Below are 18,249 nucleotides of genomic sequence, written 5' to 3'. Positions count from 1 at the left end.
AAATGTTTAGAAAGTTAAATAGAGCAACAAGAAATTCAGCCAGTCTCAGAGAGGTTTTTTTTTTTTAGAGTAGATCCTGAAGTTTGTACTAATTCATAATTAGACCTTGAATCCATGGATCAATAAATCCAGAATCGATTTGAATCGAAAATCCCAAAAAAATGTTGTTTCCTAAACTGTCTGAAAAAACAAACGTTGTGCTTCCTGCTGCTCGCCTGTTTAGCTGCTCTGATCCAGTGACGGGATCTCAGTGGAGGTTCTGGATCCTGGAGGCAAGAGACCGACCAGGAACCAGACGTGTTCGATTCACACTTTCAATGCAAATTATAATCTCACTCAATAACTACAAAGCGTCTACATCGCCCTGACGTTTATATTCATCGTAAAGATCGTCTTCAGTGAAAGTCTTTGTCTTTGTGGGAAGTTGTGCCTTCTATAAAAAAAAAAACAAAGTGGTCGGGACGTCCTAAAAGTCTCAACACTCAGCAACCTTTGACCTTATTTAACTATTTGAAGAAATTAACAGCTTAATGTCGTTTACAGCCACTTTCAATAAATTCACTTTTCTTACATTTCAGTTTTTTTACGTTTCAAGTTTGTATCTAATTTTTTTTTTTTTTATTATGATGCAGACTCAAGAGTGTCCTCGGTGTCTCCACAAAGTCACCTGAAGTTAAAGTTTTATGATCGGAGACGAGACACAGATGTGAAGCTTTAAAAGCTTCTCAGCAGATGTCAAACTGACTGACTGACTGACTGGCAGGCTGACACACACACTCTCACACACACACACACACACACACACACACACACACACACAATCCCTTCAGATGACGGGACTTCTTTACCCAAATCATCTCTTAAAATTGAACTGATTTCAGTAAGAAGACATGTTTGTCCCCTTTGATGCAGCAGGTCCCCACCATTTAAATGTGTTTTAGAATCATGTCTCCGTAGCGTAGGTTTGACAAGTACACACACACACACACACACACACACACACACACATACTCCTGATAGAAGGTCACAAATATGAAGCTAGCCTTCACGATTGAGAAGATGGTCAGCGGGGGATCAACGCCACAGGTCATAAAAATACGTTTAGAAACGTCCGATGGGAAGGGTCCTCCCTCTCACCTGATGGTAACATTTTCCCTGAAATGGCAAATCTCTCTCTCTCTCTCTCTCCACTGTCGTATTTCTACAATAAGCCCAAAAATAAATCTTCAATTTGGCAAATCAGAAGAAGAAAATGTGTGAGAGACACGATTATTGTTCTGAGGAAGATGTTGAAAAACATGCGAGTCTAACCTTTACAACAAGACGTCTTTCCCTCTGTGTGTGTGTGTGTGTGTGTGTGTGTGTGTGTGTGGGGGGGGGGGGGGGGGGGGGACTGAGATGCTGCAGAATCAAAAGTCAACGCGTCAGAGGTGAGTCATGTAGAGAAGCTGTGACAGACTGACAGTAAACTGTCAAACTAAGAAACAGAAGAGAAAACGACTCTCTGGTGGAACCTGCAGAAAGTTTTCAGCTGGATAAAAATACCAACAGAAACTTTTATTTTATTAATAGAGTAACTAATTAAACAAAACCCTGAGGGGATAAATGTCAGAATAAAATGAAGTTTAGATCTGTGAAAACTCGGCTTTATACTGAGCAGAGTTTAGGGTTTAGGGTTATACCCATTGTTTTTATCATTCATGAGTAGTTTTAGATTTGAACTTTTTTGTGGCTTTTTTTGACTCCTCTTAAGCAGAAGTAAAAAAAAAACAAAAAAAAAAACATTTTGGACACTGATTTAAAAAAAAAAAAAAACATTTATTAAGATAACAAACAGATTTAACTCTCGTTAATGTCAGACTGAGTCCCTGTTAACATCTTGACATGTGATGTTACGTTAGTGCATTTGGGCTGCAGTTCCTTTAAAGTCCACTAGGAGCCGCTCCAGGAAGGGAAAAAACAAGTTTTATTAAATAATACGTTCAGCTCTCCTGAAAACAGAGATCTGATTGTTGGGGGCGGAGCCTGCTGTGCCTTCATTTCACTTTGTCCATGTCCATCGCTGTGATTGGCTCCTCCTCCTCTTGAACAGTGACGCCCCCTGCTGACTGACAGCAGGTGTGCTGATGATCCTTCCAGTCCTGCAGTGAAAAGGAAACGGACCGAATCATCACTTTACATTCATTCATGTTTTTAAACCGTGATCGGACGTCAGCACGACCTTCGATCAGAGCCGACACGTCTGATACTGTTTACACACAAAGAAATGAAACACATAGAACGAGCATGTCTATGATGCAAACAGCTGTCTCAGCTTAAAGTTAAGCTAATAAAATGTCTGCTTCTAAAATAAGTATATACTGTGTATCAGGGCGCGGTCACGATCTGCACCGTCCCAAGCATGCTTCAACCCTGCTCAGGCACGGCACGCTTCATGCACGAGCACGCGCACGCGCACGCGGTACACAACGGGCTTCATGATGAATAAATGAGAGCCATGCTCTCCGATGTTTGGACAAGGACTCGAATGGATGTGCTGTATTGTGATGTCACGTCCAAGAGACTGGTGTATTACACCATGAGAGAGAGAGAGAGAGAGACAGAGAGAGAGAGAGAGAGAGAGAGAGAGAGGGACAGAGAGAGAGAGACAGAGAGAGAGAGAGAGAGAGAGAGGGGACAGAGAGAGAGAGACAGAGAGAGACAGAGAGAGAGAGAGAGACACAGAGAGAGAGAGAGACAGAGAGAGAGAGACAGAGAGAGACAGAGAGAGAGAGAGACAGAGAGAGAGAGAGAGAGAGAGACAGACACAGAAAGAGAGAGAGAGACAGACACAGAGAGAGAGAGAGAGAGAGACAGAGAGAGAGAGAGACAGAGAGAGAGAGAGAGAGAGAGAGACAGAGAGAGAGAGAGAGAGAGAGAGAGAGAGACAGAGGCAGAGAGAGAGAGAGTGTACTCTCGCTCCACAAATAGACATCATTAAACGCTTCAAACATGAAGCACCCTGCTGACTTCGGTGGCCTCCATGTTTTCTTGGGTAAACAGCGAGCTGCTTGTTAGTTGTTCTTTTAGAAACGTGGGTCAGTTCAGGTCTGAGGTCCCACCGGATCCTGAGACTACAGGCTACATTTTAAAAGCCAAACTAAAAAAAAAAAATCTGAGCCATGAGTCCGCAGCGAGGCGGGTCTTACCTTCCTCTGACAGAAGGCGGAGCAATAGTTGACCTTGTGACATCCAGTGCACTCGCTCATCGCCTCCCGACCGCAATTTACACACATCTGCTGCAGAAGGCAAAGAAGAGGACGGGACAGCTTTAAACCAGCGCCGCTGCACTTTCCTCCTCTCGCTCTCTTTGTTTGTGTCTTACATTGATGATGATCTCGGTGATTTCAGAGCCCCTTTTCACCTCCGAGTCGTCGTGCTGCGGAAACGTGATCTGGTTTCTGAAACGTCTGACTGAGGCCGCACTGGAGACGCACACACACACACACACACACACACACACACAATTATTCAAAGTGTTAGATCTATAGAGGACAGGTTAATAAACGTTTATAATTAATAGAAATTTGCCTTCGAATTTAGGAATTAATTTACGTTTCGTCTCATATTTGTCACTTTTGGAAACATTGTGAGTTTATAGTTCTGTTGCTCCGTTTTGGTCCTGCTGCCGTAAAGCGCAGCTAATTGTTGTGAAATTGCCATGTGGGTAAAAAAAAAAGGAATAATACGAGCGGGACGAGGTCGTCTGTGAGGGATAAATCGTCTTTTGCTTCATTTTAAATCTGCCTCATTTCATCAGTGGATTACGGATTTTTAAGGATTTTTCAGCATAATTGTCACTACACAAAGAACGAGTTCTTTCCATGTCCTCTCACCTCCTTCCTGATCGTTGGGACTTTGCTCGCCATCGTGTCGGCCGCTGAGTTCTTGGCCTGTTCAATCAGAGCCTTCAGCTGCTGGACGTTACTCAGCAGCGTGTTGGACAGCTCCTCCAGGTACAGCCAGGTGTTCTTCTGCCCCTCGCTGACCACGGGCCCCTCCCCGCCCACGGGCCCGACCTCCAGCCCGCTCATCAGCGCCCCCGACGGAGACGTCGCCGCTGCTGTCGTCACCGTCATCTTGGCGTGAACGGGCTGAGGCGACACGGCCAGCGCCGGCAACGCCGTCAGCACTGAGGAAGAGGAGAGAAGGAGGAGAGTCAGGGGTCTGATCGATGGACAGGTGACTGTGATGTCATGGCTGAGTAAAACCGTAGACGTCATCGTGACGTCTTCCTGCCTTTTAAGGTGAACGTGTGAAAGTGAGCCGAGCAGGCGGTCCAAGGAGAGACGTGTCTGTGGATCCTCCACACGTCCACCGCTGACCTACATACACGCCGCTTTTAACGTCTGTGCAGAGATCCACCGAGGAAAACAGACGAGTCCAAAAAATAACCGGACATCCATCTCAGGCTCTGATTGGTCCCTGCAGGGGAAACGTGTGCGTGCGCGCTCTTACAGGTAAATAAAGCTCCGTTTATCTCGTCTCTGTGTCGAGATGCACAAAAGCAAAACGAAGCAGCCCTGTGAAATCCTGGGAAGAGTTTCGGATTATCATCGATCCATCTTTATCAATTTATCCAAATGAAATGACACAATATTTATTCATTCATTCTCGAGGAGGAGAAAGTGGACCCAGAACCGATCCTTGAGGGACGCCTTAACTTTACGAAGGAGACACAATTTGTCAGCTTCACACAGAATCACCCGTCCCACAGGAGAGATTTAAAAACGCTCCGTCCAATAGCACGTCACCATTTCATTGTTTTTAATTTGATTAGAGCTGAAACGATTCCTCGAATAACTCGAATAATTCGATAACAAAAATTCATCGAGGAACTTTCGTTGCCTCGAGGCTTCGTTAAGTTTTTTGTTTTTTTTGCGTCTTTTTTTTTTACTCGATTACTAAAATATTCGATAGCTGCATCTCTAAATTTGATATACGCTCATCAATCGTGTGGAAGGCGGCGCTGAAGTCCCGGAGTACGAGGACAGACCACGGCAGCCGAGAGCGGAGCTGTGAAACTTCCAGAAGCAGACGGAAACTTTTCAAAACTCTCATCATTTTCCATTATTGAAGTTTCTGTCAGATCCGAGCCTCATCTGAAAACTGCAACTCACCCAAATGACACGATTTGTTTTCCCAGTCTACAATTGTGCATCATCATCATCATCCATTAATGCAGGTCCACAGCTCCTGTTCATGTGTGTGCAGCATGTTCAACCACAGAGAGTGAAGATGTCATCTCCCCCTCACAGGATCAATAAAGTATATCTCCTTCTTCTTCTGTTATTTCAGAGACATGCTCCTCTCTCTCACACACACACACAGAGACACACACACACACACACAGGAAGTGTGGACGTGCATTAATGGAGAGATGTCAGAGTTGGCCTGCTGTTGGGGGGGTTCTGTGTCCTGCATGAGGACAACCCGGCAGAACTCAGGTGAACCTGGAACCTCTCCAGAACCAGAACCACTTCCACATTTAGCCGCCCTAAAACTCAGCCTTTTATATGCATGTTTTATCTTTCATTGTTGTGCCGTGATATTTTTAAAGATAGATTGGACAGAGTCAGAAATCGCGGAGATCGACATGCGGGAAAGGAGCCACAGGTCGGATTTGAACCTGGGTCACAGAAACCACTTTAAGCTGCGTGTTTTTAAGTGTACCAACAATAATGTGAGTAAGGTCTGAAAAAATGCTTTTAATTTTTGACCCTTATTTTGAAGTATTTCAAAGTCACGTGTTGTGATTCCCTAAAATATATAAAAGGTCTGTTCATCTTCAAACGGGATTATCAGACAGACACAAACAGTGAGATAAAAAAAAGCTGCAGTGAGTTTCGCAGCTCGCTGACAAACTGACCTTCTTTAAGTTAAGACTCAACTGAGAGAAAATTAAATCACGTCTACCTCTCTGATATGTCACCTCAGCACCCTCTAGTGGACTGATAGTGGAACTGTGTTTTTCCTTCAGTGAGAGCAGCTGTGAGTGTTTTTATTTTGACTGACAGCGGCGGTGGGCGGTACCTGCTGTGCTGGCGAACACCTCGCTCTGCGCCGAACCTTCTGAGATGATGGCAGCAGCGGCGGCGGCGGCATCGTTGGTCGGAGCTCGGTCAAAGGTCAGCGTGCCGGAGGTGGTGAACTGTCCCGACGGTGACATGGTGACTGTTGGCGGAGGACAGCATTCATTAAGTCTTTAAAGGCGTTCTGTGTTATTAGATTCTGATGACTGCGTCCTCACCGGACGACGGCGGCTTAAAAGATGGAATTAGAAACTCAGAGTTTGTAAATGGAGAATGTTCGTCCTCCTTCCTCGAGGACGTGTGGGAGACAGACGCTTGGTTGGTTGGTGAAGACATGAAACTTTAAACGGGTTGTACTGGCTGCAACACAAGTGGTCGTTTTTTTGCTTCGGACATTTAAAACCAGCAGTGATGTCACTGTCTTAAAAGCCACCAGACTCCATTTAAAAAAACAGTAATTTAATGAACACAGGAGTTACTGTGTGTTATAACAATGCAGAGCTGGATCAGTAAAACTCAACTTTGTTATTGTGGCAGTTTTATGAAACATCAGCGGCCAAAATGAGAACTGTTTTAACAAAGTCTGCGTGGTCTTGAAATGCGATTGAACCTAAAAGGAGCTGAAAGGGCGACGCAGGAAACGTCAACATGGAGGGACTGAAGGCGGAGAAAGAAGGATGATGAAGGAGGACAAGGAGGACAACAATGACGGAGGGATAACTGTGGCAGCAGGAAGACGTGTAAAGGCTTCAAGCTCTGCTGCTGCAGCCGGATGAAACCCGACTCCAGAAAACCTGACATGAACAACTCTCTAAAAAAAAAAGTAGGGATAAGAAGAGGTTAAAAAAAAAAAGTCAAATCTCCCTGAAACTTTTGCAGCGTTTCGGAGCGAGCGGTCACAGAGGCTCTGCTTCAGGCTGAAGTCACCTGACGTACATGTGGCCCCCGGCGTCAGGGTGATGTTTTTGGCTGCAGGAAGTTCCTTCTTGGGAGGGCTGACAGGAAGCTCATTGTCCTTCTTCCGTCTCTTATACGGGACGAAGAGGCGAACTGGACCGGTCTGGATCAAGCGGAGAGGATACGGAGAAATAAAATCAACACATGGAGGAGACGCACGCATTTAGTCCAAAACAAGCAGCAGCTTTAATCGGAGGAGAAAACAAACAAACTCACCATGCTGATGTTTTCTGACACCACAGCGTCTCCTTCCTTTGAACACTGAATCAGAGACACAAAAACTGTTTTAACCACCTGATAGACGCTTCACCAGCCCGGCCAATCAAAACCCCAGGATGAACTAAACCAATCGTCACCATATCGTTCACTCTCTCTGTCGAGCGCTCAGGACTCACCCCCGTCAGGTCATCACAGCAGGCTGCACAGGTACAAGAGGCAGCGTGGGGGTTGAGGATACGCTCCTACACACAAACACACACACACACACACACACACACACACACACACACACACACACACACACACACACACACACACACACACAGGAAGGAAAGAAGCAAATGTGTGTGTGAGTTAATCGAAGTCAGTTTTTCATATTTAACGCACAAACACGGCGACAACATGACTGTTCTCAATAAACACAAAAAGCACTTTTTCAACACCGCGTTGTGTGTCCGTCTTGGGTTGGGAAGTAAAGTGCTGTATGTCTGTCCTGTCTCCATGACAACAGTCTGTATGACCGGTGTAGGTACCAGATCGGCTCGGGGCCCTGCGCCTGCTAGTGACATCACACAAATATACATTACCCACGATCACAGAGTGTTTCTGATTGGTTGAGCTTGCTGTTACCATGGTAATATTCCCCCCCCCCCGCCATCAATTTGGAAAAGAGCGCCGGGGAAAGCGCCTTTCTAAAAAGTCGAAAAAAGCTGGGCGCCGTGCTTTTTTCCTGCTGAGAAAAGAAACGGCAGGTGGACACGGGGCCTCCATTAAAAAAGCCTGAGCTTCATCTGACTGCAACAAAAATCAACCAGCCTGCATCGAACAGGTGAACGGTTTACTTTAATCATCGAGACTACAGGTGTTTAAGGTATGTATAAGGTGTATGAGGCACCAGAGCGGTGGTGTCGTTTTTGTTTTTGAAGAAGAAGAAGAAGCACGTCGTACCTGAATGAGGCAGAGCAGAGGTCTGCCGGCGTACCTGATGCTCCTCTTCCAGTCTTTGCTGCTCGCTCTTCCTGCGGCGCCTTCAAACTCAGTGGGCGTGAACCACTGCTGGTTGTGTCTGATGCAGCGACCTTTCCCCCCTGAACACAAAACAGTCAGCGTGAGTGATTCGCCCGGCACAGCGAGGACGGTTACGTTTCTACTGGTCATGACGTGCTGATCACCTGATCCCAGTCTGTTCTTGAAGAGCACGCCGCTCGTGTTCCTGCAGCGGACCGGCAGCTCGTTGTTGTACACCGACGGGTCCCAGTTGTATTTGGAGCACGAGTCTTTGTCCTGCGGTGGAGTCAGCGGGGTGGGCGGAGTCTGTCGGCCTGAAGACGAGGAAACAAACAGACCCAGATCAGACACAGAAAAACCAGGACCCAACTTATCACTTTGTTCTCTACTGATCTGTGCTGGACTACTGGGTGGGAACAAGGCTTCAACACTCACATGCAAAAACACACACACACACACACACACACACACACACACACACACACACCAGTATGTACCTGATGCGATGGACGCAGCAGACTTGAGGCCAGCAGCTTCCACGATACTTCCGTCAGTGTGAACAACGATCAAAGTGGCTTTCTGGGTACTGAGACCCTCACCAAGCTGCAGGGTGGTCCTCCCACTCTGTGACACACACACACACACACACACACACACACGTCAAGACACACACATTAACAAGAAAGAAAAAGTTCAATACCAAGGACTGTGAGCAACAGTTGGAGGTGTTGAGTGCGTGTTGTGATAGCGTGAGCTGCGTGCAGATGGAGACACTGTGTGTGTGTGTGTGTGTGTGTGTGTGTGTGTGTGTGTGTGTTTTTCTACCAGCATGTGTTCGGGGAGACTTCCTGACGTGGCGACTGTGGTGGTGAAGACGTTGTCCTCTGCAGAATGAACTCCTCCCACCGACACTGCCGTCACCTCTGATCAACGAAGAAGAAATGTAAATATTTTGTATTCACAGAAACGTCACCCAGCATAGATAAGAAACTATAATGTATCTGGGTTCAACTCTAGATGACCTTTTCTATTACATACCAATAAGTGTTGTTGTCAGAAACTAATGAATATTGTCGCTGATATCCTTGACAGTAAAGCTCCCATGATGGTTTCTTCTTCAACCTTTCAGGCATCAACTAAGTCAGAGTTGAATTAATCTAGTGCCCGATTTAAAATTAAATTCCAGACATGATAAATGTTTAATTTTTAGTTGCTAAAAAATGTGTAAATTATTATTTTAGAGCTGTTTGGCTAACAACTGGGGCAACCTGGCCAGCTGAAGGAGCCCAATATATTATTTCAGTGTGTTTTTGTGCATTTTTATTTACAAAGAGCATTTAACAGATACTTACATTGTTAGTTAATTTTAAGTGCACAGATCTCACGAAAGTTGGAAGGTTTTATTCTAAATTTAACTACTTTTTTTTATTTTTTTTATTTACCTTACTTCACAATAATGGTTCAAATGTGCAATTTCCAGTTTGTATTTGGTTTTTTTGGAAGGCATCTCGCGACCTCCCAGTGTCTCGCGACCTCCAGTTTAGGAGACCCCTGCTCGATGCTGTGCTAATTCCTGGCTAACACTACAAGCTTTAAAACTCCACATTTTACATTTGGGGGAGTCGCTAAATGTTTCAAGTCAGAGCCGAATTTGAGACAAAGGTATAAGTTGATATATAGTACATTTTGATTGTGACATTTGCTGAAAATAACCTGACGACAGGCTGCGATTCTTAAAAATGCAAAATATATGAATGGAGTTTGGTTTCACACAAATCCGGAGAAACCTCAATGTGGTAATTAAAGCTATTAGAGATGTGATATTAGAGAGGTGAGATGTCGCTGTAGTCGAGGATTCATTAGACATGTGTGTCCTCAGTGAAACATGGAGGACAGCTTGTTTACATGATGACTTGTTTGTGTTTTTAGCGCCACCCCGCCGTGCAGCGGCCTGCACGCAGCTCAGGGCTTAAAGCACGCCTTGCCTGCGAAAGCCGCCTCGGCCTCGTCAGAGTTCGGCAGGGATTCGGCTCCCATGTCGATGTTTCCCGGTTCGGCCATCACCGCCATCGTGGTAACTTCGGCCTCCGATTCGGTATCCGAGCCGTCCCCCGGCTGAATGCCGATGGGCGGTTCAACCAGCCCGAGTGCCTTCGTGGCCGAGTCCGCTTCGTCCATTCTTCCGCCGAACGACAAAAGCCGAATATGAACGAGCGACGGAGGGAAGGAGCGCGCGCCGAAAGCCACCGTGTCCGGTACGAAGCAGAGATTACCTGCCGATGTTAACGATGACTAGTTAATGAAAAAATACTCCTCGAGCGTTCAGGCGGGTAAAATCCGAAACAGGACGGCTGCATTTCATGAAGTCTGTTTGATGCACCGGAGACAGCCGAAAGAAGCCGAGCATATCCGGGGCGCCACACAGCGGCCGTTAGCCGCACTTATACAGAAAGACACGTGAGATGAAACACCACAAAGACGTTAGAAAATTAAAAGCTAAAAAATGAATTTGAAAATAATAAAAAAAAAAAAATATGATGCTTACAGTGTTTCGCAAATGGGAATAGACTACGTGACAAATATAAAGAAAATAAAAGTTTCACCACAACAAACCAATACAATGATTTCAAGGAAAATCCATACACTGCTGAAAGACAAATGAATCAACAGCATTTTGTTTTCTATGCAACTTCATAGCACACTATTTCCAACTTGAGGATTTTCATTTATTAGCTTTCATTTTGTGCTCACAATAAGAGACTCACAAACACATCCTTCAAAACACACTTCAAACAGAGGATAACAAGTCTGTGACCACTCTTAACCTTTATTGTCTTTATTGTTCTATTATTGTCTTGTGTCACTTGTACCTTTTTATTTATAATATGTCTGTCCCTGTTACCTGTGGAGGGACAACAGATGGAAACGAGCACTTCTGCTAAAGTCTGACGTCTTTTACAGCTGTAATTGTAACAACTGATCATTAATGTGCACTGTCCCTAAAAATGTATGAATGTACATATGGATGCGAAATACATCGATTTATTCCTGTTCTTTCACCAAATGTTTTCCTGGGAAAAGTTCTTTGCTCAAAGAAATTCTTTAAAAAATCCTTCATCACGACCCTCATTTTAAATATATTCTTCAATCAATCAGATTTATTGAAAGAAAAACTGTGCAGTTTGGACCTCAGATGTTACAAAGCGAAACAGTATTTTCCTTCCAGGCACACATTGGCGAACAAGCGGCCTCGACAGAGACAACTCCCAACAACCGTGTTTTTAAATGTAATTATTTATTTTCATTTAATTATCAAAACAATATCTTGTTTTTTTCTGTTAAAGTATTATGAAAATAAAAATAAACTCCTTTCTTAAAGTTTTGATGAATTCAAGCCATAAAGTATTCTTAGGCATACTTTAAATAATCCCTAAAACAACGCCATAAAGGGAGCAATCACCCTCCAACATGAAGCCCACTAAAGAACCCTTCACTTGATGCTTAGACACATAAATAGTCTGTAGACAATTAACACAAACACAACTGGAATGTAAACGGGAAGGAGTTTAACTTTCCTACATGACAAAGCCAAACTGTAATAATCTGATGGAGAGGACGGGCGTCAACACTTTTCATTTCATGTTAGAAATAAACAGTCTGAACCCTCGAACACACTGAGCATTACAACTGATGTTTAAAGGATTCAAATAATAGAATAAAGTTTGAGTATCATTAGCCGTTAATCAAAATGTAATACTGGTTCTTTGACATGTTTTCACTTTTCTATCAATCCTCAGTTTCCTTTGTGAATGGATATCTGAGATGAGAGCGTGTGTGTGTTTAAGTCTGCATTACTCATTTTTCAAATCTCAAAATCTGGCATTTTTTATTTTTTTTTTCACAGCTGCTCTGGCTTTTGTTCAGACTGCAGGGAAATCAGATTTGTTTCTCCGTTCAGGCTTTTTCAGACAGACTTTCTACAACTCCACAGTTTGGGTTTGTATGTCCAGAATTACATTTTTGTGTATTTGGTTTATTGTCGAGATTTTCTCAAATTGACCCCCCCCCCCCCCCCCCCCCCCCCCCCTTGCAGGAAACAGGATTTGGGCGATGGCCTCTTTGATGTTTCACATTTTGTGGCGCAGGTTTAAAGGTTTGACTCATGTGGTCAGTTCTTCTCCACCTTCAGCATCCGTCAGGCTTCACCTTCTCTTTGCCCACATTAAATCCTGGCAGCAGAAGGAAGGGAAAGCGAGTTGTTTCAGCATCTTTGGGGAGAAAAACTCATGACAGTGTCTCTGCTGACACCCCCTGCTGGCCACCTCAAGGATTCAACATGTTGTCTTGACTTCTTCCACACTAACAAAGTCTCCTCCTGACACCACACGATGATGACGTCACAGTCTACAGTCTCAGCTCGGCTTATAGCTGTCAGCTTTGAATCCTGGAGACCATGTAGTAGAGCAGGAAGAAGACCACGACCAGGCCCACAGAGACGTAGCAGAGGATGCGTCGGTTTTCCCTGCCGGATCGGACCATGGTGGAGAAACGCTTGACGCTGCCGCTCAGCAGGCCTGTCGCACTCAGGAAGTTTGAGTCCTGAGAAGGAAGAAGAAAGTAATTCAAGGCCCTACAAAACTTAACCAACGAGAGAAAACGTGCACTTCTGTTGAAGCTGTTTTATACTGTAGATGTTTAACCCTCAGTCTCTCTCATCTTTAACACTATTTTTTTAGTTTCTCACATGCTCAGAAACTCTTACAGCATGTGGAGATATGTGGAAGCAGGTCAAAAAGACTCAAGAAACTAATATTTTCCCATTTTTATTCTAAATAATCTAACTTTTTACAAAGTCAGCTCAGACATGTTATCATTGTAGAATAGGTTTGTCGTGATACCAGACTTGTTAACTTGGAATTTATTCTGGTAAAAACACAAAACAAAGAACATCTTAAACACATGTTCATTATATTCTTCTATCGTGCTTTAGAGAAAAAAAAACTCACCATGCCGTCCAGATACTCGTTCTGATCATCCACCTCTCTGTCGATGTCAAACGCAAGCTGTTGGATTTAGTGACAAGGATTAGAAGTTTATTTTTTTAGACACTTGCTAGTTAAAGGTATTAAAACATTATTTACATCATCTCATATTTACTTTAGCACACAGTCTTTGCTTTGGCATATAGGACATCCTGTTTGGATTCATATCAGAGTCATAAATATCCACAAGGAGAAGAAGAAACAAAGTGGCCACTTTGTTTCAGAAGAAACAAACAAAACAAGATCAGACATTAAAAAAGACAGACGGCGAGATTAAGGTGTCTCTTTTTAACAACTCACAGATTTCAGCCGGGAGACTTTGGTGGCCAAGTTCTCGGCTATCCGTTTGTTTTCAGCATCCAGCATGTCATTCACAGAGTCATGTCCTGGAAAACAAACACGCGGTTAAAAATATGTTCCTGTTAAAAGTCCTCAGTAAGTTCTGCAGTTGATCCATACCTTCACAAAACATGAACATGAATTAACTCAATAAACTAACCCATTCAGTAATATGAAATGTAGTGGTTATCATTTTTTTTGGCTCATGACTAAACTTAACCCAGACATCCAAACACATACTGAAGATGTTGGCTCAAATTAATTTGTTTTCTATTCTGTTGCAAGTTAACATTAATTCTATACAACATTGAACCTTTCTCATGGAGGAAAGGCTGGGATTACGTTTCTGCACAATGGAGGACAAGAGATTCTTGTTTTGTTTTGGCATTGAATATGTCCCACAGTAGTCTGTGTTTCATGTAATATGTATTTATATAGTGCTGTTCAAACAAGGCCATTCAAAGTGCTTCACAGACATAAAAACATAAATACATTAAAACAAAGCTGAAGGAAAGAATGCAACAGAAATTAAGAAAACATACACCATAAAAAGACAAAATAGTAAACGTTAATAAACGTTTTTTTTTTAAAGCGACGTCACGATAACCAACGGTCCCATCACATAACCTACTCATTACCTATAAGTAAATAATTTTTCAAATGCCAGGCAACACATTTAAAACTAAAAAAGTGGTAAAATTCAAATTATAAATAGATACAAATATATATCTAAATCTAAAAATACAGGAAACGTTAATAAAACTTTTTTTAAAACGTGACGTCACAATAACTAACGGTTCTACTTCATGGAAATCACGCGCTGGGTTTAAAATTTCACAGCTCCTTCAAATATCTGCGCATCTACATAAAAAAGGTAAATTCATACATATATTTGCAGAAGTGTGTTATTTTTTTTTAGGTAAATTTACAAGAAATACGTTTTTTAAAAGTTTGGGATAGTCAAATAGATTTGAAACAAACAAACAAAACGGCGCTAATGTAACTGCGCCACCTAACGCCAACGGTTAGCAAACGTTATTTAATTTACGTCTGTCGAGTGTGAATGACTTGCAGGAAAAAAGAGAAACTGTGTAATCAGCATTTTATTGAAAAAAAAAACAGTTGCTAAACAAGTATGACTAACAATAAATATAAACCCTCTTGTTTTAAGTGATGTTTTTCAAAGTAAGCTTACCGTTTAAAACCGGTTAAATGTAATAGCATTTACGCTAATCGTTTTCAGACCGCGCAGGCGCGTTCACGTACCATCACAAAAATTGGGAAAAATGTGTTTCTGAGCGTCAATTATTTTTTCTTCCTCATGATGGCACAACAACCGGATAGTTATGTAGCTAACGGTAATGAGATGTCCTTGTATAATCTCGTTTAAGTGAAATAGTTTTAAAATGATCTTTCGGCTGGTTCATGAGATCTTACAATACACTTGTTTACCTGTTTTATTATATTGTAACAATCTAATATATCCCCGATCTTATGCGTTGTGTAGGCTGGTGTTTAAAGTTTCTATCTGACGTTTTTAGTAACTTTGATTTCACTGTGTGCACTTGTAAATGTTTAAAATCTCAATTAAAGATAACTGGAATTGAATAACACCTTACATTACACTACTTATACACGCTTATTTTGCTGTCTCTATAGGGTGTTCCCACCTTATCTCATCTGATTCACAACATTGATTAAATTACAGTATTCAGTATTACACTGCAGGTTTGTTTTCCCTTGAATGGTAAAGGGATCAGACTCTCTACTCGCTAGTCTCTAATTGACAAATACGTACTGACTATACAGAACTAGTCCTACATATTACTGTTTATTACTGAGGCAGATGTGCTGCTCGGGTGGTCCAAGTTTCTCTTCCCACTGTGTTGACGTGATTTTAGTTCAACATCACGAAAAAGATGCAATGCTACGAAGAAGATCAGTGAAATGTAAATGAAAGGTTCAACTGCACTAGTAAGAAATGTTAACATTATCAAAACATGTTTCCCCACAAGTCCTGACGTCAAGCTGGTCAACTAATTGTTTTCCATGTTTCCGACTTGAGCAGGTGTAGATGGATTTTTTTACAACTTGGAAACTCGTTTTTTTCCCGGACGTGTCAGACATCACACGAATGAACAAATCCTCCAGGATCAAGAACGATTTGTGCTTTTGATTTGTGCTAAAGTCACCGACCTGAACTACTCTTGTCATATTTCAATTTACACACAACAGTAAATATCGGAATATTAAACTACTGTATGCAAGCCAACCTAAGTTATACCATACACAAGAAATCACCTTTTCAGCTGAATATATTCGGTATCGGCATTATATATCTTGAGTAAAAAATAATATTCTTAATGAATTTGTACCACACAGCTAGTTAGCCTGTTAGCTTAGCTCAGGTCTGTTAGTGAAGTGAAGTGACTCCAAACTACAAACATGAACCCGGTCTGTTCTGACGTTAAGAGTTTGACCTCCATTACACCGATCTAATATTTATAATAAGTATGTATCACTGGAGACGGTTCATGTCTCCACGTTAACAAGTGAATACGTGTCAAAAAATAAATACCTCTATTCCAGTCCGCCATGTTGACGAGTGACGTCACGATCAGCTGTGTGTGCGTTTACGTTGATCGACGCACGTGACACGGACATGTGGCACTTAATCTCGGTGTATTGACAATGTCTGCCCACTAAGTGGCGTAACACATACACACCAGTCACTGAACAGACAGTTGAGTTAAAGCTTGGTCAACTTGTCCTGTGGAATGAAGCACTTTAAAATAAATGAAGAAAAAAAATTGATCTTGTTTTAAGGTTTGAATGTATCCATTCAATCTCTCACCTGTAAGAGTTATAACGTGCATTTATTTTTGTTGTAAATTAAGATTTAAAATTGTGTTTTAATATTTGGTCACCAGCGCACTGATTGGAAAGTGGTGATGGCGTTGGGCTTGGGCAATCTTTGGCTGAATGTCAAATGATCCTATCAGTGACTTACTCGCTGTATTGGTCTTTTTCAGACTGCAGGGTCAAAGGTCATGATAGCTCCGACTGAAAAAAGCTATCATGCAAAATGTAAATCAGTGATTTCACCCTTTGTGCATCGGGTGTGTGTTTATTTAATCCTCCTGTGTCTCCATGTGCTGTAATCCACCTGTGTGTGCGTGTGGAACCTTACATGACGTCAGGCTGCTCAGTGGGGGGAAGGGAATTAATGCACAAGTTTTTGTGTGTGTTTAACCCCCTGTCTTTGATTTTACATGTTCTACTTATATGTGTTTAGCTCTGGCTGTATAGCTTTTGTGGCAGCATATATAAACCTAGTGTGAGTATACCTGGTCTGTTTAGAACTAGTGTGTGGACCGAGTTTCTGTTGCCCTGGTGTGAGTAGATCTGGTCTGCTGAGACCCAGTGTGAGTACCTGGTCTGTGTGTAGCTGGTGTAGACTTGGACTGTGCCACTGTTTAGACTTGGTTTTGGCTTACTGTAGATGTGTAGACTCGGTGTGTGACTGTTGAAGACCAGGGCTGTCCCTATCGGCAGGAGGAGCTGCAGGAGCAGCAGTCTCTGGCGCTGACTGAAGCCACAGATTGTCTAATTAGATTAAGCGAGGCTTTCCACAGATAATCATTTAGCCGGCTCCTGTTTTTTCCTACGATGGAGTGCTGCTTGTGCTCGTGAGCTTGCTGAAGGTCAAACTAAATTTCTGAACAAGAGGCTGTTTTTTGAGGAATACATCTTGGTCCTGGAGCAGGTGTGCAGACTGCCAGCTGAGGAACTGTGGTCAGGTTATGGGCTGTTTCTGGACCTGGGAGCGTGAAGCTGCTCAGAGTAATCAGACTGCCGCTAATACCTGCTGCTGCTGTTAACAAGAGGCGATGGGGGAAGTTTCTGTAAGTAAAGCCTTTCTTGTCCTCACTGCTGCAGAAACAAAGAGACAATAATGTTAAAGCAGGAGTGAGAATATTTTTTTCTGCAAATCCTGACTATTTGGATTCATATCCTGAATGTATTGTTTATATTAAAGATTTACCTCTTTGCTAATGATAAGTTCATTTGTAACTGATAAACAGAGAAATTAGAACAACATTCTTGCTGTTTCCTGCTGTGCACTGAACTTCTTTTGTACTTTTAGTTTGAAACACTTATGAGGCTGTTGTTCACATTAAGCTGCAGTCTTTATTCATATGACTGCCATGACTTCTGTTCAGCGTATCCTGCTCTCAGAAGCTCTTTCTTTCTCCTTCAGCGGTAAACAGACTGCTTCTCTCTTGCTCAGATTAAGCCTCGACTGACTGATTGACACAGATTACAGCTGAAAGCACAGAGGTCACAACCTGTAAAGAATAAATATAAATGCTTTTAGTTCACATACCAGCAGGTGTGTCAATTAAAAGACCCAAGTCAATCAACAGTTAAAATGTTCAGATTGTTTTTAAGAACGGGGGTGGGCGATCAGAGCAGTGGGAGGGATGCTGATTGGATTGGGTTGCTCAGTTCCTGGCTCTCTTTGGTCCGTGTTTCTTCTCTGGTTGAGGGCATTTCAGTGATACGGCTTGTAACTGATGAGATGAGATGATACAAGCGGCAGGTGCTTAATG

General features: G+C 42.7%; 2 protein-coding genes across 4 annotated transcripts; both read right to left on the bottom strand.

Moving 5' to 3' along the window:
• Window positions 1–1,797: 1,797 nt before the first annotated feature.
• Window positions 1,798–10,720, bottom strand: deaf1 (DEAF1 transcription factor). The gene is given in 14 exon segments (XM_079347041.1): window positions 1,798–2,141; window positions 3,189–3,278; window positions 3,365–3,439; window positions 3,441–3,464; window positions 3,876–4,171; window positions 6,073–6,213; window positions 7,008–7,131; window positions 7,245–7,289; window positions 7,424–7,489; window positions 8,196–8,335; window positions 8,420–8,569; window positions 8,753–8,879; window positions 9,081–9,178; window positions 10,241–10,720. Coding segments are annotated over 14 exon segments (1,674 nt in total). The 5' UTR covers window positions 10,434–10,720; the 3' UTR covers window positions 1,798–2,036.
• Window positions 10,721–11,384: 664 nt separating this feature from the next.
• On the bottom strand, window positions 11,385–16,317 carry bet1l (Bet1 golgi vesicular membrane trafficking protein-like). Of its 3 annotated transcripts, none has more exons than XM_079347043.1 (4): window positions 16,215–16,317; window positions 13,598–13,683; window positions 13,262–13,318; window positions 11,385–12,854 (listed from the first exon to the last, which is right to left on the bottom strand). In XM_079347043.1, exons 1-4 carry the CDS (start codon window positions 16,231–16,233, stop codon window positions 12,687–12,689), a joined length of 330 nt encoding a protein of 109 aa, XP_079203169.1. In that variant the 5' UTR covers window positions 16,234–16,317; the 3' UTR covers window positions 11,385–12,686. The 3 variants fall into 3 exon arrangements, with proteins under 3 accessions (XP_079203169.1, XP_079203171.1, XP_079203170.1); XM_079347045.1 differs by lacking the exon at window positions 16,215–16,317 and adding an exon at window positions 14,832–16,187; XM_079347044.1 differs by lacking the exon at window positions 16,215–16,317 and adding an exon at window positions 13,797–13,818.
• Window positions 16,318–18,249: the final 1,932 nt, after the last annotated feature.

The sequence above is a fragment of the Symphodus melops genome, assembly GCF_947650265.1.
Source record: "Symphodus melops genome assembly, chromosome: 6".
Taxonomy (NCBI): domain Eukaryota; kingdom Metazoa; phylum Chordata; class Actinopteri; order Labriformes; family Labridae; genus Symphodus; species Symphodus melops.
Note: the sequence above shows the minus strand (reverse complement) of the source record. Positions and strands in the feature narration are given on the sequence as shown.